The sequence below is a fragment of the Pseudochaenichthys georgianus genome, chromosome 1 (assembly GCF_902827115.2).
Source record: "Pseudochaenichthys georgianus chromosome 1, fPseGeo1.2, whole genome shotgun sequence".
NCBI classification, from domain to species: Eukaryota; Metazoa; Chordata; class Actinopteri; order Perciformes; family Channichthyidae; genus Pseudochaenichthys; species Pseudochaenichthys georgianus.
In genome coordinates this window covers 8114567-8136793 of record NC_047503.1, presented here as the reverse complement: position 1 = coordinate 8136793, position 22227 = coordinate 8114567, and the positions used below count along the sequence as shown (strand labels likewise).

Here is a 22227-nt window from a genome sequence, read left to right as displayed (position 1 = left end):
GAGAGAGAGAGGATACGCGAGGGACACAAATAAGGAAATTATTACTTGGTGCAGATCAGCTGGCACGGAACCGTTATTATGTGTCAGCTGTCGTTGATATTATAGCTTTTTTAGCTGTCAACCAACTCCCCTCTCAGAGGTGACCACGATTCACTCCACAGCACGTCCGAGTCAGGCAGTGGGCTCTTCCTATCGCTGTTTGAGTATACGCTGCACAAAGATGCAGAGTTTTCCTAAATAATGGACAGCATTCCCCACACAGCAACACACACCTCTCACGACATGCAAACTGCCACAATAGAGCTAACAGCAGTTCATCGTCTCCGTCTCTACTATTTCTCTCCGAGTGCAGCGATGAGGAAGCTGCCATCCTTAACCAGTGTGCCTTGCTCGTGATTTACCAGTGTTTGTGCTGCCACGCACACAATGTTTCAAAAGTGGTTTCTATGTTGCCCCTTTATTTGTGTATGTATTTGCGATAAGTGTGGGTCTTTGCGCAATGCTGTTGGCCGTGCTGTTTGATATATATATTGTGCCGCAGGCCCCGCAGCACGTGACGGTGTTGTGTGCCCTCCCATGAAAATCATATGCCCTCCCTTTAGATTTGTTATGGTGCCGGGTCTGCACCTCATACAGTAGCTTAGTGCAAATTATGTCCTGCAACATGGAAGACGGTAAACGCACAGCTACAATAAAAATGAAAATGGCAGCAGAGTTGTTACCAACATCCTTTTAACATTACATTTTGAAATAGTAACGCTTCATCTAAAAAAGGTCAACCTCTTAAATAGAGGGTGATGCACACCGGTAGTGTCTTGACATAACATGCCCCATCCACACCTAAGGACTGAGAGAACAGAGACTCAACAGATGTAAGGGGCACCATCCACTTTTCAAAGTCTCAACAGTTGTGCAACAAGCTGTCCGAGGTTGTGTCCCACAACATCTGGTAAAAGACCTGGTAAGTGAATTAAAAACATCTGGCTAAAAGTACTGAGGTAGACCTTGCTTAAAACAGGCATGCAGGTCAAATTAGTGTGAAAAATATCTAAATAAATACATAAAAGTGCTTAGTAAAATAAGTGCTTTTAAAAATAAGTGCTGGTAAAATATAAGATAAAATATATAACACACGGGTTAGTTGGCACACGGGGAGGGAAAATATTCTAAAACAAATTCAACGAAGTGTCCCTACAAGTGTTTAAGGGTTAGGGTAAACCCACTTTTCAAAGTCTCAACAGTTGTGCAACAAGCTGGGAAAGGGTTAAGGTTAGGGTCAACTTGACTACACTGGAGGAAAAGCTGATTGTACCCCTTTCTGTTGAATACAACTTTAACTAGCAATATACACTTTAATTAAAAAGTGCAGATCACTCTGGAAATGAACTGCTTCTAGTCTTGATACCAGAAGATACCTGAACCAAAGTGGCTAGCCAACAGCTGTTAGCTTGCCACTGTGGGCAACCAACACTTCCTACATAGCTTGCTTGTTAGCTAGCATTGCGAAATCAAGCAACCATGGCGGAAATAACATTGTAGTCAGTAATTGGTAACGTGAAAAATTTTCCATGTGGCACGATACCACCGAATTCACGGAGGAAAGACTCAAACAGAACCCCTTTCCAAGATTTGGCCTTAACACTAGGTAATGATGGAAATATTCCCTTAATGTCCTCATCATTTCAATGTAAATGAATACTATACTAAAGTATATGCTATAGAGCATAAACAAACATATTTGAACACTAAATATTATCAGAAACTAATTGGTACACAGTGAACCTGGAGCCTTAAGGTCCCTCTGAGTTTCTGCATTCCACAGATTTGGATACCAATATTGTCTGGTTGGTCGTCCAAATGTGTAAGCAATCCACCGACTACCAATTACTTTAACAATATATTTCCCTACACACTCCTTGACCTACCTCTAAATCCCACCATGTCTTAAATATTCATTCACATGAGTCCTATCTAAAATTCATCGCTGCTAGGTTTACTTCTACCAGGAAGATGCAGCTTTGCATTTAAGTTAGTTTAAGGCAGTTTCTGAATAAAGTACTCTAGTGTGGACCAAAAAAAGCAATCCTGGACCAACTCTCTGAAAAAGTCTTGGAACAGTAGTTTCTGTCCGGATTCGAGTACGATTCCAAGCAAACCCTAATGTATTTTGATTCCATTGAGAACATGACTGAATATCACAAAGTAAACCAAAACGAAGAGGACTGTTTTGGATCCAAAACGACATGGCTTATCAACAGGTTGTAATGAGTTAGAGAGAACTTGGAGCCTTAACTACAGGGGTTTTTGAACACTTTCCAAATGTGTTTGGTGGGAACACGAAAGCAGGACAAAATGTTTCCTTGGAATGTTCATCTTCCATGTTGCTCTGTTGGTGTTCACTGCAAACATCGCTGCTACAACCCGTTGCTGCAGATACACGCTTTACAACATCAGGAGGATGCGTCCCCAGCTGACCCAGAAAGCGACGCAGGTTCTGGTCCAGGCTCTCGTCACCTCACGCCTAGACTACTGCAACTCCCTCCTGGCTGGTCTACCTGCATGTGCCATCCGACCTCTGCAGCTCATCCAGAATGCAGCGGCTCGTCTGGTCTTCAATCTTCCTACATTTTCCCACACCACGCCGCTCCTCCGCTCCCTCCACTGGCTTCCGGTAACTGCTAGAATCCACTTCAAGACAATGGTACTTGCTTACCATGCTGCGAATGGATCTGGCCCTTCCTACACCCAGGACATGGTTAAACCGTACACCCCAGCGCGTGCACTACGCTCTGCATCAGCCAAACGACTCACTGCGAGGGGGACCCAAGTTCCCATCAGCAAAAACACGTGGGTTTGCTATCCTGGCTCCAAAATGGTGGAATGAGCTACCCATTGACATCAGGACAGCAGAAAGCTTACACACCTTCCGGCGCAGACTGAAAACTCATCTCTTTCGACTCCACCTTCGAGCGATAGAATTACTAACTAAGAACTGCTAACAGAGCACTTATATACTAATAAAGGACTGGCTTATCTAAAGCCAGTTGAGTAGCACTTGAAATGCTTGGCTCTATGAAACCTGATGTTCTTATATGATTCTGTTTTCTTCAAGGTTGTGTCTTCCTGGTCGAATGTACTTATTGTAAGTCGCTTTGGATAAAAGTGTCAGCTAAATGTAATGTAATGTTATCGCTGGTGGTTTTACTATATTCTACTGCCACATTTCTGACCAAATAGAATGATGGAATGAAACCATAGCACGCTAAATAGAAAACAAACTAAAAGTATCAATATTACTTTGATCTGGACTTGCTGAAAAGACTATGACTTGTGAAAACACCTTAAGTGTCTAATCGTTGCTTTTCTGTACATTCTATTGATTGTGTTGTAGGTGAATCCATGGTGGCAATTCATGTACAGCTATGTCTGTACAATTGTGAAAAAAGATCATCCAAAGTTGACAGAACCACACGTCTGTATTTTTTCATCCAAAATGTAATAAAGGGGGAAAAACTAATATGGAAAGGTTGCCTCAGAAGATTTGAAAGACATCAATCAGGCATTTACATCTGTCAGATTTCACACACAGAGAACGGCAGGGCTTCCCATTCCTCTGAACAAACTAACCATCCATGTAGCCTGGTAGCATCTGCGCTCAACTTCTCCCGCTCCTACAGCGCGGTATAATGAGCCGGGATGGAGACGGGTGCTACTTGAGAGCGAGTCAGGACATTAGCCTAAATGTGTCACCAACCTTAGCCGGCCTTGAGCTTGACTGGCCACATTAAGTATTCAGGAAGTCAACTTATTCCCCAATCCAGTACAACACTCTTAATGCATCGTGGCCCCAAAAAGCACTCTACCATCTCTATCCGTACCACTTTCTCTTTGTCTCTCTCTCTCTCTTTCTCGCTGCCATGTTCTTTGAATTCTCCCACAAAGTATCTTATTTCCAGCACCATCCTTAAATCTTAGCTTTGATAAATAGAACTCTGCCTCCAGTGGTGAGGTTGGCTGTGATTGGGGTGTGGCCACTTCGAGCACTTTCTTTGGGGGATAGTCCTCTTCTTCCGTTCCTAGAAGGTGTAATAGTTATTGTAATAGTTGTAATAGTAGGGATCACTTGCAGTCTGAAGGTGTAGCGTTGGTAATGAGAAATCTCCTATTCCGAAGCACGAAACATTTTACAAAGTTGTATGTATTGTAAATAGTACCAGAAGCATTAGATTAACAGCAAACGTTAAATAAAACCAGAAAAACCAAACCCAGTAGATTTCATTAGAAAATGTGTATTGTGCCATAAATCAGCTTCCCAAAAGACAATGGACCAACAAGCTTTAAAGTACCCTATTCACATTTTACAACAGCATTTCTGTTTAGTATGACATTTGTTATTAAAATACACACATTTATAACAGACGGTCATGATTTACAAAATAAATGTGTAATTCACTTCATCAATTCATATGAATAAATAATACATTACTGCTGATAGCTTCATAGAACAGCAAACCAAAATATTGTTGTTCAATTAATTTGTTATCCTCTCTAGTTCATGCTGGAATTCCCTCTGAATTATGTATCTGACTTGTATAAATAAATGGGAAAATGTTTAATTTATCAGACACATGTCGAAGGAGAATGAAAAACCTGTACACAGTTTCCTCAGGTTTGAACAGAGCACAGTATGTGTCAGCAGGGTCCAACATGCAGAGGTATAAAGCTCAAAACCATTGTGTCCAGAATGTTAAAAAATATCCATGACGCAGCTGGAGTGGTAATCCAGTCCAGAGTTTAGGCGATGTATGTGGGGAGTTCTGTGGAGAATTTCACATGTACATGAGGTTTCATATATCCTGTGGATAAACGGGAACAGAGAAAGAAACAGGTGTCAGTTACTATGTTGAACTAGATCAGCGGTTTTCAAAGTGTGAGGCGGGGGGGGGGGGGGGGGGGGGTTAGGGTCATCCGCCTGTGCGCATCAAAGACGCAGACTCATTGTTCCCAGCATTAAGTAGGGGTGAGTGTAATAAGGAGGCAAAGTTGATGTTCAGTGTGTTGCCGGGAGCATAAGGAATTATCCACGATGTTGAAAATGTTTAAAAACAAATTTTAAAACATAAAGATAAAAAGGTTTTAAAAAGTTATTTTTTTTATGTTTTAAGGAGGTGACGCTACTCAGCCAATCAAATCGGTGCAGTCAGTGAGTCAGCACGATAGATTCAAACACACACACAGATACGAGACAAGAAGAGAGAAACAGTCGGAGTAACTTCAAATGGCGTGCTCAAAAAAGAGAGACAGTGAAAACAGAGCATTTAATTACATTTTCTCTCACTGGACCTCTTTGAAATGCAATTGAATACCACTGCATTATAGCAACAACAACAGTAATAATAATAATAATAGCAATACTAATTGGGAGGGGGGACGCGGCTGTTCTCATGTTCTCTGAGGGGAGGCTCACCTTCCCACACTTTGAAAACCCCTGAATTAGATGCTTTTAAGTGCGACACATTTCAACATTTACATCTTGTGCCATTTTCCTGCTTCCTTTACTTGTCTTCGGCCATGCAATTCATGGTAAACATATGCGCTGGAATTATGAGAAGAAGTTAGGGGCAACCTTGGTAATGTGATCAGTTTGCATTGCATTTTTTTTTGACGCATGTTTAGTTTGACAGCCCTTGTATTTTCTTCTCCTGAAATGTAAATCGCCTCACTTCTCAGAAAAGTAAACATTAAATGTGTTAACAGCAGTCTTGTTAAAATCGAACAGGTAGCAATGTTAATCCCTAAAATGTGCGACAGAAATATTGCTCTTATTTTCTACCCATGGAAAATAAACGCTTATTCCATAAATTCAACGAGTTAGGAAAACAGACATTATTGTTGGGGAAATATTTCCCAAGGCCCATAACTTTGACCCAGTTTATCAGTTCTGTCCTGACTGAGCACAGGCACCTGTAGCCTTGGCTGCTGTGCTCTCAGTGTTTTGTCTCCCTGTTCCTGCCTGTTGGCGTCAGCTGATAGAGGTGTTATGATTCTATCTTGTTATTCACAATGTTGATTATTCCCTCTGAACTAGCTAAATACACAGGTCTGGGGTAGAGTTCTTCAGAATTGATTGTGGCATCTCATCCGTGTGGTCAACTCGTGGCCCGTGACATGTCTTGTGAATTCTCCGGCCGAAGCTCCAAATAAACCATCAGTGTTTGCCATCAAAGCTCCAGCTCTCCATCATGTCTCTCTTTGAGTCCTGACTCCAATTGCTTCAGAAGTTTCCCCCACAATTATGTTAGGAGAGAAAATATATCATATTACACAGATGGGTGACAAATGAGAGAGAAAAAAACTGAATAGATGATATAATTGGTATGCAAAAGAGCAGCTGTGTGAGGAATTGCAGTATTTCCTTCTCCTTTTTTCTGTTTGTTTGTCTATCTGTTTGTCTGTCTTCCTGGCTGGGCGTGGTTGACCTACTTTCCGTTTTCCGCCAACTCACCTCCGCTCCTGTTTCTCATCATCACTGATTACCACTACTCACCTGCTGCTGCTTAAAACTCCGGTTCGATCATCAGACTTCGCCAGTTCTTCGTATACTCACAGTGGTAAACTCCAGTTCCTGGCGGTTCCAGTCTTTTTGTATACTCTTGCAGTTGGAATTTTTCATATACTAATCCTGTTCTGTTTTGTGCCTGTTCCAGATACTCCATATTCCATTCCGTCCTGCCTGCCACGTCCAGCCCAACCTCCGTCTCATCCCTGCTCCACGTTCTTCCCACTCTGTTGAGAGTCTACTTTGTCTCCTGCCTGTTTTTTGAGGAACGTAAATAAATCCAGTTTTTTTGACACTTCACCTAAGTCTCCGTCCCAAGTGTTCTTGCATAGCGGGTTCAAGTTTTGAGTCTCTTTACGAGGAGCGTAACAGAAGAACTGGCCAAGAATGAACCCCGCAGGATCCGGAGCGGATTCTACCCCAATCCTTCATGCCCTGTCAAGTCAGGGCTCCCTCCTGGGTGAACACGAAAAGCTCATCCGAGCGTTGGTGGAGAGTAACCGGTCCATGGCTCCCTCCTGGGTGAACACGAAAAGCTCATCCGAGCGTTGGTGGAGAGTAACCGGTCCATGGCTCATCATGTCTCCGAGTTGGCGTGCCAGATCTCCGCTCTCACTACCTCGACGGTAGCATTTCAGGCTACTCCCAGTCCAGCCCCTTTGCCCCCTCCTCGCCAGGATTTTCCTATCACCGATCCTGAGCCATTTCACGGAGATGTGGAGAAATGCAGAGGTTTTTTGTTCCAATGTAACAAGGTTTTTCGCCAGCGTCCTGTTGCATTTGCTGCTGAAGCAACGAGGATTAATTTTGTTTTGGGGTTGCTCCGCGGGAGAGCTTTAACCTGGGCAGAGGCTTTAAACTCTTCGGTGGATTTTGACACTCTACGTTTTGAGGGCTTCTCTGATCGGTTCTCAGCTGTTTTTGATCATCCCAACTCCTCTGGCTCCGCCGAGAATAAACTGCTTAGCCTGCAACATGGAAGCCGGACAGTGGCTGATTACTCCATCGAGTTTCACACACTCGCTGCAGAGGCTCGATGGGACGAGGCGGCTCTCAAGGCGGTGTTTTTAAGAGGATTAAGGGACCAGCTTCGGGACGAATTGGCAGCACGAGACGTTCCAGCGGATCTCTCAGAGCTGATCTCCTTAGTGTCTCGTTTGGACGGTCGTCTGCGGGAGCGCCGAGCGGAGGGATTCACCAGTGTCACTCAGTAAGCCCAGTTTTTCTTCCTACTCTGCTCACTCGGTGTCTAGACCTCCCTCTTTTCCCCCGTCGTCCAGTGTGCGCACCTCTTCTCAGGAGGAGCCCATGCAACTGGGTCGTGCTAGACTTTCTCTGGAGGAGCGTCAGCGCCGGATAGGTGCAGGCCAATGCCTGTATTGTGGAAAGACTGGGCATAGCATTCCCAACTGCCCAGTACGGCCAAACTGGGAGGCTCGTCAGTAAGATTGGGGGTCCTGACGAGTCCACAGCAATCATCTCTAACCCCATCCTTGACTCGTTTTCTTATTCCCGCCAAGCTCTGTGTTAGTTATATGACATTGCCTCTCCAGGCTCTCATTGATTCTGGTGCGGAGGATAGCTTTTTGGACCAGGAGCTAGCTGAACAGCTGGGACTCTGCTTGGAGCCGCTAGAGGAACCGTTAACTGCCTATGCTCTAAATGGACAAATCATCTCCTCAGTCACAGCACAGTCACCCCTTGTGACTTTAATCACCTCCGGAAACCACCGTGAACTTATCCAGTTTAAGGTAATATCCTCTCCTTCTACTCCTCTGGTTTTGGGTTACCCGTGGCTACGTACTCACAACCCACACATTGATTGGGCAAAGGGAAGGATTATTGAATGGGATCAGCACTGTCTCGCTAACTGCCTGTGTTCTGCCCTACCTTCAACTTCTGTTTCCCCAAATCCTGTTGTCTGCCCTGATGCATCTGTAGATTTGACTGGTGTTCCTACTACTTACCACGACCTGCGTTGGGTCTTCAGCAAAGAGAGGGCTCTCTCTCTTCCTCCCCACCGACCCTACGACTGCCCTATTGATCTGCTCTCTGGAGCTCCTCTACCCTCCAGCCGCCTCTACAATCTGTCCCGTCCTGAGAGGGAGGCTATGGAGCTTTATATCACAGACTCTGTGGCTGCTGGTATTATTTGTCCCTCCTCTTCTCCTGTGGGTGCCGGGTTCTTCTTTGTAGGCAAGAAGGATAAGTCGCTACGACCTTGCATAGACTTTCGGGAGTTAAACAATATCACGGTCAAGAACAAGTACCCATTACCCCTTCTCACCTCAGCTTTTGAACCTCTCCAAGAGGCAACCCTGTTCACCAAGCTTGACCTTCGAAACGCCTAACATCTGATCCGCATCCGCCAGGGGGATGAATGGAAGACAGCGTTTAACACTCCATTGGGCCATTTTGAATATCTGGTCATGCCTTTTGGTCTCACTAACGCCCCAGCAGTTTTCCAGTCTATGATCAATGATGTCTTGCGTGACTTCCTTAACCGCTTTGTCTTTGTCTACTTAGACGACATCCTGATTTTCTCCAGGAATCAGGAGGAACACGAGAACCATGTCCGCACGGTCCTACAGAGACTGCTGGAGAACAAGCTCTATGTTAAGGCGGAGAAGTGCGAGTTCCACCAGAACCGGATCAGCTTCCTGGGCTCTATCATCAGCCAGGGCAAGGTGGAGGCAGACCCTGGAAAGATCAAGGCAGTGGTGGAGTGGCCAGTCCCAACTACAAGGAGGGAGCTCCAGAGGTTTCTGGGATTTGCCAACTTTTACCGTCGCTTCATCCGGAACTTCAGTAAAGTAGCTGCACCTCTCTCCAGACTCACCTCCGTCAACATCACGTTCTGTTGGACTCCAGAGGCTAACAGAGCTTTCATTAAACTCAAGTCCTTGTTCACCTCAGCTCCCATCCTTATTCAGCCAGACACAGAGAAGCAGTTTGTTGTGGAGGTGGACGCGTCTGATACTGGAGTAGGAGCAGTTTTGTCTCAGACGGCTGGTCCTGATAACATCCTCCATCCCTGTGCTTTTTTTTCACGTCGCCTCTCTCCTGCGGAGCGCAATTATGATGTTGGTAACAGGGAGCTTCTGGCTGTTAAGCTGGCACTAGAGGAGTGGAGACACTGGCTCGAAGGCAGCAAGCAGCCTTTCCTGGTCTGGACGGACCACAAGAATCTCTCCTACATCCAGTCGGCGAAGCGACTGAATTCCCGACAGGCCAGATGGGCTCTGTTCTTCTGTCGCTTCGACTTTTGCCTCACCTTCCGCCCTGGCTCCAGGAATGTAAAACCCGATGCTCTGTCTAGGCTATACTCTCCTGACTCTCCTGATCCTCCAGATGCTTCAATCCTTCCCAAGAGTTGTGTAGTAGGCGCCCTCTCTTGGGAGATTAATAACACCATCCTGGAGGCATTGAGAGAGCAACCAGATCCAGGCAATGGTCCTCCGAACCGTCGGTTTGTTCCTGATGCTGCCCGCTCCAAGGTTCTACAGTGGGTCCACAATTCCCGGTTCTCAATCCATCCCGGAGTAAACCGCACTCTTTCTTTCCTGAAGAGACATTTCTGGTGGCCAACGATCAACAGGGACACTCTGGAGTACGTTTCTGCCTGTCCCACGTGTGCTAGGAGTAAGTCCTCCCACCAGTCTCCTGCAGGGTTGCTCCAGCCCCTTCCTATCCCTAGTCGTCCCTGGTCACACATCTCACTGGATTTTGTTACCGGCCTGCCCCCCTCCCAGGGCAACACCACAATCCTCACTATAGTAGACCGGTTTTCCAAGTCAGCTCACTTCGTTACTCTTCCAAAACTCCCGTCAGCCCTGGAGACCTCCCAACTCCTCACAGAACATGTTTTCCGGTTACATGGTATCCCTGCCGACATTGTCTCAGACCGCGGTCCCCAGTTCACCTCTCGAGTTTGGAGGGAGTTTTGTCAATCCCTGGGAGCCTCAGTCAGCCTGACTTCTGGATATCACCCCCAATCAAACGGCCAAACAGAACGAACTAATCAGGACCTGGAGTCAGCTCTCCGCTGCATCACCGACCGAAACCCCTCTACTTGGAGCTCTCATCTCTCCTGGGTTGAGTACTCCCACAACGCTCTTACCTGCTCCGCTACTGGTCTCTCCCCCTTTGAGGCTTCATTGGGGTACCAGCCGCCCCTGTTCCCCGAAGAGGAGCGAGACTTGGCAGTTCCCTCAGTCCAGCAGCATGTGCGTCGCTGTCAGAAAATCTGGAGAGATACACGATCTGCCCTTCTCCAGACTTCGGCACGGAACCAGCGATCAGCCAACCGTCACAGAAAGGCAGCTCCTCTATACGTCCCAGGCTAGTCAGTCTGGTTGTCCTCCCGCAACATTCCTCTCATCTCTGAGTCCAAGAAGCTTTCCCCACGCTTCATTGGTCCTTTTCCCATCCTAAGGATCATTAACCCTTCCGCAGTCCGGTTGAAGCTTCCCAGAGCTCTGAGAATTCACCCCACTTTCCACGTGTCTCAGATTAAGCCGGTTCACACCAGTGAATTGAGCCCTCCGGCCTTACCCCCTCCTCCCGCCCGTATCATCGACAATCACCCTGCTTATACGGTGCACCGTCTTTTGGACGTCAGACGTCGGGGCAGGGGTTTCCAGTATCTGGTGGACTGGGAGGGTTATGGCCTCGAGGAGCAATGCTGGGTTCCTCGTTCCCGTGTCCTGGACCCAATCATGGTGAGGGCCTTTCACAGGGCTCATCCAAACAAGCCTGGTGGTCGCCAGGTGGCTCCCATTGAGGGGGGGGGGGGGGGGTACTGTGAGGAATTGCAGTATCTCCTTCTCCTTTTTTCTGTTTGTTTGTCTATCTGTTTGTCTGTCTTCCTGGCTGGGCGTGGTTGACCTACTTTCCGTTTTCCGCCAACTCACCTCCGCTCCTGTTTCTCATCATCACTGATTACCACTACTCACCTGCTGCTGCTTAAAACTCCGGTTCGATCATCAGACTTCGCCAGTTCTTCGTATACTCACAGTGGTAAACTCCAGTTCCGGCTGACTAGTATTGCTAGTCTTTTTGTATACTCTTGCAGTTGGAATTTTTCATATACTAATCCTGTTCTGTTTTGTGCCTGTTCCAGATACTCCATATTCCATTCCGTCCTGCCTGCCACGTCCAGCCCAACCTCCGTCTCATCCCTGCTCCACGTTCTTCCCACTCTGTTGAGAGTCTACTTTGTCTCCTGCCTGTTTTTTGAGGAACGTAAATAAATCCAGTTTTTTTGACACTTCACCTAAGTCTCCGTCCCAAGTGTTCTTGAATAGCGGGTTCAAGTTTTGAGTCTCTTTACGAGGAGCGTAACAAGCTGTTTCTACAAAGGTTTTACTGAATGTTGTAATGAATATGTCATTTACACAAATTATATGGTAAGGCCTTCAGCGCACCTGATCTCAACCCAGCTGACCACCAATGGGAGATTGCTTAGCAACGTCTACTGCTTTTTATTCTAGATTAGTCTTTCATTGGTTACCCATTTGTATTCTCAGGTTATTAAAATGCGACAGTATGAGGAAAATGCGTTTCTAGTTTTAGCTTGAAGCAGCTGCACTTTTCATCATACTCATTTTTGCTTAGCTGTCGTTCACCACTTGGCCGGATCATTTCACTTCTGAGAAACACAAAACAAAAAGCACAGGATGAGTCCCAAGAACAAAAACACTCACAATGGTAAAAGGCAAGAAATGGAGAACAAAAAATGAAAATGCCAACCACCAATAAGAGATAACTCTGGAGTGGGTGTTTACCTATGGGCCGTGAGTTAAACTCTGTGTCCAGAATCTCCAAAGAATGCACCAAGTCCCGCTGTGAGCTTGGCGTGGTCTCTGTAGGATTAGCTGGACTCATCATTTCTTGTTCTTTTTCGTTCTGCATCTGCGCATAGACGTTGAGGCCTGGGATCTTCCTTGAGGAAAGATTTACAGTGAGGCAACGTATACAGACAGAACCCTTAATTTAAAAAAGGACACAACCCGAGGATCGGTAGTATGCTACCATCTGCAACAAGGCAATATTCCTGTTTACTTCACCAGCCTGTTTGATGATGTGAATTTGCAGGTTTGTATATCTGATTTGTTTTAATCTGACTGTAAATCGCCATGACCCTTCGTGCCATTTTCCCTTGAAACTGCACCTTGGACATTATTTAACATTTCAGAAAGGTCAACTGCCCGCATTCAAAAGGCTTACTATCGATTGCGGCTGAAGCCTGACTGACATTTGTTTTGCGAAGAATGACCTGACAAAAGATTCTCACCAGGATATCCACAGATGTGAACCAATTGTTTTCCGAGAAGCGCTGTGTGCGCCGGTAAAGATGTTTGACAGACAGCTTTCAGCCTTCTGTGGAGCCTCGCAGGCAGCTTTTGTTTACTGAGCTGTCAGAGCGCTATGACACCGTTCAGCTCCTCTCTATCACCTAGGCTAAAGCGTGATGACTATATAGACATGACATTTCATCAGTGATGGAATGTTATAAAGTGCATTTACTCAAGTACTGTACATATACAATTTGAACGTTTTAAATTAATCCTACTTCCACTACGTTTTAGAATGTCAATATTGTGCTTTTTACTCCCCTACATTTAGTTGCAACTATAGTTACTTTATAGATTCAGATTATAGGCTAATACAAATACATAATTAACCTCTAAATATCCGTACTCATTTAATTATAGGTTAAGATATCTAGCAGCAGTAAAGAAAGGCATTTCAATCACTGAAATTGACTATTCCCCAAGATAAGTACTTTTAGTTTTGGTAATTTAAGAATTGTGTACTTTTAACTTAGGTAGGACTTCAAGTAAGGACTTTACGGAAGACAACAATTGCCAGAAATTAATGTTTTTTCTCTCAGTTCTGACTTTTTTCTCAGGATTCTGAAATTGTTCTCACCATTTTGACTTTAATATCAGAATTCTTTATATCTTTTCGGAAAAAATAAAATTAACTTTACAATATCCCTCAAATATTCTCAACCATTGCCCTAATCCTCTTCCGTAGGACTTTGACTAATAACTTAATAATAAGAGTATTTTACAGTTAGGTATTGCTTCTTTTACTACAAATATCTGAGTTCTTCTTCCACCTCTGCATTCCGTGAACACTTTACCTCTTGAATTTGTAGATGACAAATACAGCTAAACCCACAACCACTATTGATAGCAGCATTAGCATAGCAGAGCCACTGTGGTTCTCGCTGGTGTCCACTAGGGGCGCTGCAGAGACAGGGACACAAGATTTGTGGAGTATTAGCAACACAACACACTATCACAACCTGTATTTCCACCCAACTGAATCATGCAATGAGCAGTCCACAAGAAAATTGACACCTATAAATTCATAATTTTTAATATACAGTAGTATCTCTTACTCTTTATCTTATAAGCCCCTTTAGGACAGTAGCAGCATCCCCAATAGGAAGAGGCACACATACTTGTAACGATGCTCACTCTCTGAATGTCTCTGTGTAGCTACATGGTGGGAGCCAATCAGACACAGGGTTATTAGTTGACAGGTGCAGACAAATTATAAAAATATAACTGACTGTTCACTTGATCTAGGGCTCCTCATAGTCTGGATGCTTTATGTTCTGTCCCACTTACATAGCACATGTACAAAAACCCTGTGTCCTACAAAATGACATCCCATAAAGCTAAACTGCATCAATGTTTGAATAAAATAATTTCCTCCGTTTTAAGCAGCCTTCCTTCCCTTGATAATCAAGTTGTTCTTTGCTCACCACTAAGTAGAGCCCAGAGCCTTGCGGTTTAAAACAGCTATCTAGCTTGCTAGCTTGGTTTCTATTGTAAACCTCCCATGCTAGCTTGCGGCGCTTGATACCACTGTAATCTGATTGGTTTCCAACTAAGGTGAGTGCTAATCGAGGTCAGTAAAGTTGACTTTCTTCAAACCTTCAGCACAATGCATGGTAACAAAATATATCGTAAGGAAAAAACTATGTTTGTTATTTTACAGAACTTTTGGTTTCACCGAGAAAACCAATCTCCCTGGGTAAAGTCCTGTTACAGTCATACCTAAGCAGACTTTGATCGTTAATGATTTTTGATTACATATTCCAAGATAAATTAACAATGCAGTTCTCATGTCTGGGAATGTTATTTTTAGGAGACCAGGCTTAACAGACACAATCAAAATTGTTTACCTGCTGATAAATGTGCTGCGTACACGGTGACTTGGACTCCTGGCCGCAACGTGAACTGGACAAGGTTTTGATTCAAGGCGCTGAGCAAAACCTCAGAGAGCTGTGGGGACACAGAGTGGGACAGGATTTGGAAAACTTAGCTTTATTCAGTAGAACAAACTGTAAGTAGAAAATGTCATCAAACCTCAGTCTCATCTATCAATGGTTTTGACTTCCTTATTAACTGTGTTCTGACATTTCAGAGCAAATCGGGTTGTGTTGTTGATCAATCTTTGAAATGATTCATCCAATGAATTGTACGCCAGACAAACATAATTGAGTCCAAATATAACTTGCCTTTGAAAGCACTCACAAATATTCTAGCCTGATAGTCAGTTGCCAAGAATAACAGGTGGTCAACATAAGTGAAACACTTTGTGAAACGAAATGTAGCTTAAGATAAGGTAACAAAGGTGTGTTATTGGTTATTTTTTGTGACTTTGATCATTTCTTGTGAAATAATATAGCAAAAATCACAAGCTGAATCAGATAAAGGCTTCATACATGGCTTTGTTGGCCACTTGGGAGCAGCAAAACAAGCAACCAACACAACATTGACCAATTTTCACCTTGTAAAATTGATTTGTCAAACACGTTAGCAAACAATCATGTTTACGCAGATTATTTCTAAAGGGTTTGTGAAGAGCAAAACAGAAACACAACTCAGACTTTTTAATGGCATTTTTTACTAATAAATGTTCAGCTATCAGCCAATTGCTAATTTTGGTAAATCGCTAATATCTTCTTTTTTTCCCAATGTAGTTAAACAAAACAAAAGAAGTGGTTAAAAGGCTTTATAGTTCTGATGGGAAATGCAGATTTATATTTTTGAAAGGTTATTGTTTTTGCGACTACAATCTGGTTGCAATCCTCATAAAGCATGTTATGTTTTAACATGATGCCTGAGGACCGTACCATGCCACCCAAAGCACGTTTGTTACAATGAGTGGCCCTTTTCAAATAACACGTAGTTATTTAGTTATATAAAAAGTGCAGTTCTTGAAATAAATCAAAATAATACATCAAGCAGAACAGAAAAATTACAAGACAACATTAAAGTGGCTAAATACTGCACATTACATGAATACTTTGATGCACTTTAAACTCAGAACATCTTAAAGGGAGTGATACCTGCATTATTTGTAAGTGCCCATGACCCAAAGAAACCTCACTGCCTCCACCAACAACCCCATCTGAGCTCTCCTATTTACGTAAGACTCTTTGTCTTTGGGACCTTTTTCAGGCGATGCATAATGCATAGGATGCTGCCTCACTTGATCTCTGCTTTCCAGACTGGCAAGTAACCTCTTGCACTGAGAGCATCTAACTCTGATATAAATCTGTCAGATTACCCTGACCCGAAGGCAGAGTTGGGTGTACTGTAATAATATTACTTTTGTCGGTAACGGAGTAGTGTTACGCGCTACTTTTATAATTCAGTAATCACACTACAGTTACTAACATTGCCCCGACACGCGTTACTTCGTTACTTACTCAAATCAGTCATAATCAAACCTCAACAAACACCTGCAAAGAACAAATGCTAAGTGAAGCTAACGCACAGCTATTTGTTGTTTGTTTATATCACATAGTCTGTTCTTCTTCTCTGTTTTCCGGTTGTTGCCTGTTTTGAATGACGAATACACACTACCACCGCCTGCTGGTAAGGAGAGTTATTGCCACTCACGCATGCGCAGTTCGTACGTGCTCGGCTGAAGTCTTTGCGGTTCCAGTGCAACACATGGCCAACACGCAGGAGAACACGCCGACGCAACAGCGTGAGCAGAGATAGACTGCGCAAAATATACAGATAGCAGGAGACAGAGAACAGCCATGGTCAGATAGGAAAACATTCAGGATCTGGATCAGTCTTATGCGACAATGGAAACTGAACTAAAGAGAACATTTGAAACTTTAGCAGTCTGCGTGATCTGCCTGCAGGGAGGGGCGGCCCGGCCCTGCGAGTAAAGTAACGAGTAAAGTAACGAGTTACTTTATGTAGAGAGTAACGAAGTAGTGTAATATATTACTTTTTTTTAAAGTAATATGTAATATGTAACGACCCCATCTCTGCCCGAAGGTAAATCTTATCTTCCTCATTTGCCAAATTAATTGTGATATGATTACATTACATTTCACTTGTTAGACGCTTTTATCCAAAGCGACTTACATACGTTCAGTACTGTGGAAAATCCCAACAGGAGCAATTTGGAATGAAGTGTCTTGCCCAGGGACACAACGAAATGCTGACTGCAGTGGGACTCAAACTTGTAACCCCCTGATTTGAAGTTCAGCGCACTATCCACTGAGCCACAGCCTCCCATGATTCATTTCTGCAGAGCTTCATTCCCCTGCTTTATATTTCTTAGTAGTTTAAATTTAGACTATGCTTTGACTAATTACTTTTTCCCACTGTATACCAGGGTCAGTGAATTACACATGCGCGCTCTACACTTTTAAGATGCCAACCTTGAAGGAGGATGTATCATCAGCGTGTCGAGGAGAGGATCTTTGCGGGAGTTTAACCAGGTGTGAGCGGAGGGAGGGAAGAGGAAGATCGAATTGATTTCCTTCCCAGTTACCTTCCCTACACATGCCTGTGGAATTCTTCCCACGGAGAGGCGGTCCAACATTATTATCAGTCATTATCTATTACGTGGGCTCCCAGCTAATTTGGTCCATCTTGATACACTTGTGATTCACTGAACTGATCAAGCAGGACACTTTCGTTGTCTGGCCCCAGACTCCAACCCCCCCTCTCCCTCCTGCCTCAAACCACCCCCCCCCCCCCGCCCCAGGATGTGACTAGAGGGAGTTTAAAAGCCATTCACCGTAATAACTTGTTAATACTTGTCAGGCTTATTGATGAGTCAATTGCAGAGATTCCTCAGGCGTGTTCTAAAATTAGACTCGCCGAAAGACCTGGAAAGGCTTCAACGGAAAAATACTGACATCTGCTGGAGGAAGGAGGAACTTTTTTTTCAGGGTGCAATTACTGGACAAGCTGCTGCAAAAAAAAAGGGATCAACCCATGACTCACAAAGGCAGGAAAGAGCAACGATTTGATTCAAACTTTAGCATGGTGGAATTTCAATGAGGATAACGAGGGGAAATATATCCGCCCAGACATGCAGTGTCTGGTGCTGGAGACGGGAGTGACTGCTGCACACAGGAGCAGGTTGTTGACTCACCTGATCCAAATGAGCAGATCTCTTCTCCGCTTTGCCCTCAGTGAGCTGTTTGTCGGGTAGAAGGAAAAACTCTGCAGCTGTAGGTAAACCTGGGAGGATGGTGACCAAGATCTGATCCTCGCGCACGCCTGTGGCCTGTAGGCAGAGGGGGAGAAGTATCAGATATTGTACTATCCAATCCAATCCAACTTAGCACATTTAAAAACAACAGAGTTGACCAAAGTGCTGTACATCAATAAATATATAAAAAGCAGCATAAATACATTTAGACAAAACCGAAAAACCGAACGTAAAAACACGAGACTATAAAACCCAACCTATAGCCACGGACTGAAAAACTTGATCAGTCTTATACGTGGTCTGCAAAAGCACGGGAGAACAAGTACTTCTTTAAACGAGATTTTAAAATAGGCAAAGTAGGACATTTAAAAAAGTACCATAGTTTAGCAAAGCTATAATTATGTCAATACATTTAATATTATATATTACTATATTAGTTAGTTATTAGTTTAGTTAAAAGCAATAATATTAAGTTGAACCTATTGATTTCAACTAACTAAATACATTTATGGGACATTTGTTGAATCTACATGTCAGTGTTTTCAGTGCAGGGCCCTTTGCTAAGATCACAATATAACAATATGTGTCAAGTAGGTGTCTTAAAACAAAACTAAAGATGATTATAGGGCATTAGTGCATCGTCAACTGTTACCGTAATATTTAATATTGTCTATCTTAAGTTATGAAGCGCATGATATGAGCTAATTGCATCATAATTTGTCATCTGTTAGATTTAAATTATGTATATTAACAGATCTAAACCATTGCTTTTAATGAGTATCTGCCTGTACTAACACTTTTATCTATCTGTGTGATCATCATCTGATAATCCACATGTCACATCAAGCAGAACCATTTTACCACGTTAGCAGCATGGTGTTGCTGCTTGATGCTCAGATGTTGCTGTTCTAATGCAAGGAACATAAAACACATAGAAAGCATGTCAGTTAATAAATCCTGTGGTTCCTCTTCCAGCTCTTGCGCTGTTTTGCCGCCGTGAATCGTGTGCATGTGAGTGCTTTAAGATATCATGTCATATTTTCAACTGAAAGTGTTCTTCCTTTGGTGTTCTGCCTTCCAGCAACATTGTCACAAATGAAGCTCAGCGTAAGTTCAACCAGGAAGACCGTCCATTCACTATTCCTACGTAACTACTCTCTCTGCTCTCAATAAGTGATCTCCAGCTTAACCAATCACTTCGCTCTATTCCCAAGAGCCTGTCATAGCGCTCTGCCAAACCTTTTAAATCTGCTCTCCCCCCTCTGACAGCTGTCATTTCAGGTGACTCGACGCAACCCTCCTCCACCCCTGTTCACCTCCTGTCCCTCTGAATCCAGGGCCAAGCTAAGCCCCTCCCCTTCAGACCGACCCAACTATCCATTCACCACCACCAGTGTCTAGACCCCGGGGTTTCATCGGATCGGTTCTCCCCTCCCGAATGATACTCCTGCACAACGGGGCCTAATCGCCAAAATCACCATTACATTCATTTGTGTATCTTTGCAATAAATATGTATTCTTACATCAAGACCGTCTCTCCTGATTAAAATTATGACGGTAACAAATAACAAAAACAGACGTGTTCACTGAAGACTGAAAAGCCGAGTATATTTTTGGCATCAATTTGGATTTTTGCATGATAAAGAAAAAGTGTGATGCAAGGCCCATATTGCTTGTTGCTAGGAATAAAGAATCTACGTTCAGCGGATGTTGGAACAAACAAAGTTAATGAGGCAAAAATCTGTACCTCACATTGCATGCTGGGAGTTTGAATCATGTCTTACATTTCACATGTCTGAAAGCACTCGCGTCCTTTTAGGTCAGTGCAGGCACCGAGTGACATTTATCCTTCTGTACACAACATCCCCAGCCTTGTTACTGTACGGCCCTGAACTCCAAGTGTGTGCCAGCCACTGCAATCAGCATGCTCCTGAACTGTATTTCCCCCCCCCTCTCTTCCATCTTGCCATGTCATTTATCATCATAAAAGTCAGATTCATGTCTCAGAGCCGTAGGGAGGTCAGGCTGCACTAATAGACCGTCAGAGGTCCAGGCGAGCGCTGACAGCACTTACTGGAGGAAAGCATCAGTTTCCATGAGAAGACCTGAGAGAGCGTTACCTGGATCAGAGACTTCTTGATGACTCGGCTCACGTCCTGCCTCCATTCTGCGACATCAGGGTTGTGGTCGTCCAGGTTTGATGAAAAGGCGAGCAGATGAGAGCGGAAATATTCTGCAAGGAGGAAAATACATTTGTGTGAGCTACTTTTACTTTTACTTTTAATCTAAGACCATCTTTCAAGTATAATTCCGTATTATCGCCAGTGTCTTCAAATCTCTTCAAGTACTGCTGAACTATGTTGTCATAAAAACCTCTATTAATACTTTATTGCATTGTGTATAATCTAGTAAACAGTTGGTAAAAGTTGCTTAATTATTTATGTATACTTGATACATTATTTATAAGACTTCATAACAAATCTTTTTCACATGAACAAGCCGATTCATGGCAAGTGGTAACACTTGGGAAGTACAATATTATAAATAACTATAGAATAATACATTAAAAAAACATGCAAAGAAGTGCAGACCTTTATTATTATTCCGACAATATATGAATGCAACTTAAATGCCTTGTGAATGTGAATCATAATTTGCGTACCTAAAAACGGATATAAATGCAGTCTATCAGTCTTCTACCTAATAAATGAAAATCTGGTACCAGTTTTCTATAATATTGCTGACAAACATAAAAAACAAACACACAAACCGAGCCAAAAACCAAACCTTATTGCAGAGGTAATACCATACGGTTAATAATGAAATGGTTTAAAAGGTTGATTGTTGAATCACATCTTCACCTAGGATCCCTTTAGACAAGGGTTACAACGACAGCCTCTACCCTTTGCACAGGGAATTATTATTTTGTTTCCTTCTGCACAAACAATAAAGGATATACTTTACAAAAAAAAGGGTATCAAACAGAAAGTGTTCCAGCGGCCATCCCTCAGATACAAAAGTCAGAGCAACATAGAGTGGTGCAGTAATGAGTCTTAAAACCCTGAAACTAGTCAGCGTTTTACCACTTAAACGTGTTTGTGGTTAGAAGTCTGTAATAAGGTCTGTGCCATAAGCTTAAGAGATGTTCACATTGTGTTAATGAACATTAACTTAATAAAATACCCCACTCGTTAATCTCTGAAGTGTCAATGTGTCATAAAAACTGTGGGTTGTAATAAGTGACTACATCATCTAATTAACGTCATCACGTTGAAATGTGTCTGCCCCTATCTTAGCGTTGCTGATACGTTTTTAGCCTTACGTTAGCTTTTTATTTCTGCCAATTGCATTTACCCTTCAAAATCATAAAGCGGTGTTAATATGTGGAGATTATCCTACTGAACAAAATGTAATAAATATCAAAAATGTGAGTTTGCCTCATTGCTTATTTTTCTGCAATAGCCAGGAAATCCAATGGGGATATCCCATAGCTTTGTGTCTAGGGAGCCCTTGAGATGCTTACTTCCTGGCCCTGGTCTGCACCACTCTATTGCAGAAATGCTAATAAAGCAACTATAATGAATGTGCTTGTTTTAAATTGTTTTTGAATTAATGGAGCCTTGAGGCTGTCATTGTCTGTTTTGTTTGTTTGTCAAATGTGTATAAAAACACAAGATGGTATACTGCAAAGTCAAATCTATTTGTGTCTTATTAAAGGTCCCATGTCATGGCCATTTCCACTGATCAAAATTCCATTGTTGAGGTCTACTAGAATAGATTTATATTGTGCAATTTTCCAAACTCTCATTGGCTTCTCAAACAGCATCTCTGTAAACTACGTGTATTCACTGAATTTCACTCTCTGCCTTTAACGGCTCGTTGTAGCTCCAATAGCTCCAATAGCTCCATCCCCCCCCCTCCCTGTGAGCACAGTGTGCTCTGATTGGTCGGGACGTTGTGAATCGCGCTGAGCTCCGTGGAGGTGTGATTTCCTTGTTTAGCGATACACAGCGAAACACAGCCAAACTCACCCTGAGCACACACAAAGTCACAGCCGAAGTAAAAACAATAAGTGTGGCTTGATATTGAGTAAGAAAAAGGTTGATCAACGCTGTGAGAATGGGTCTGCAGAGAGAATTTCACCGCGATCCCAACTGTCTGTTATCAGCCTGCAG

At 43.4% G+C, this 22227-nt stretch overlaps 1 protein-coding gene across 3 annotated transcripts in view; it reads right to left on the bottom strand.

Annotated features, from left to right (window-relative positions):
* Positions 1–596: 596 nt before the first annotated feature.
* The window catches only part of sorcs1 (sortilin-related VPS10 domain containing receptor 1), a 273677-nt gene continuing 252046 nt past the window's right edge, over positions 597–22227 (bottom strand). The window contains exons 22-28 of one of the 3 annotated variants that reach the window (XM_034082207.2): positions 20173–20285; positions 17993–18127; positions 14763–14862; positions 13710–13815; positions 12346–12503; positions 12162–12209; positions 4766–4856 (exon numbers count right to left, since the gene is read on the bottom strand). In XM_034082207.2, coding sequence (XP_033938098.1) covers positions 12199–12209; positions 12346–12503; positions 13710–13815; positions 14763–14862; positions 17993–18127; positions 20173–20285 — 623 coding nt within the window. In that variant the 3' untranslated portion in view covers positions 4766–4856; positions 12162–12198. Of the gene's footprint in view, positions 4857–12161; positions 12210–12345; positions 12504–13709; positions 13816–14762; positions 14863–17992; positions 18128–20172; positions 20286–22227 lie in introns of those variants that run through there. The other 2 variants (XM_034082138.2, XM_034082291.2) reach the window with 2 other exon arrangements.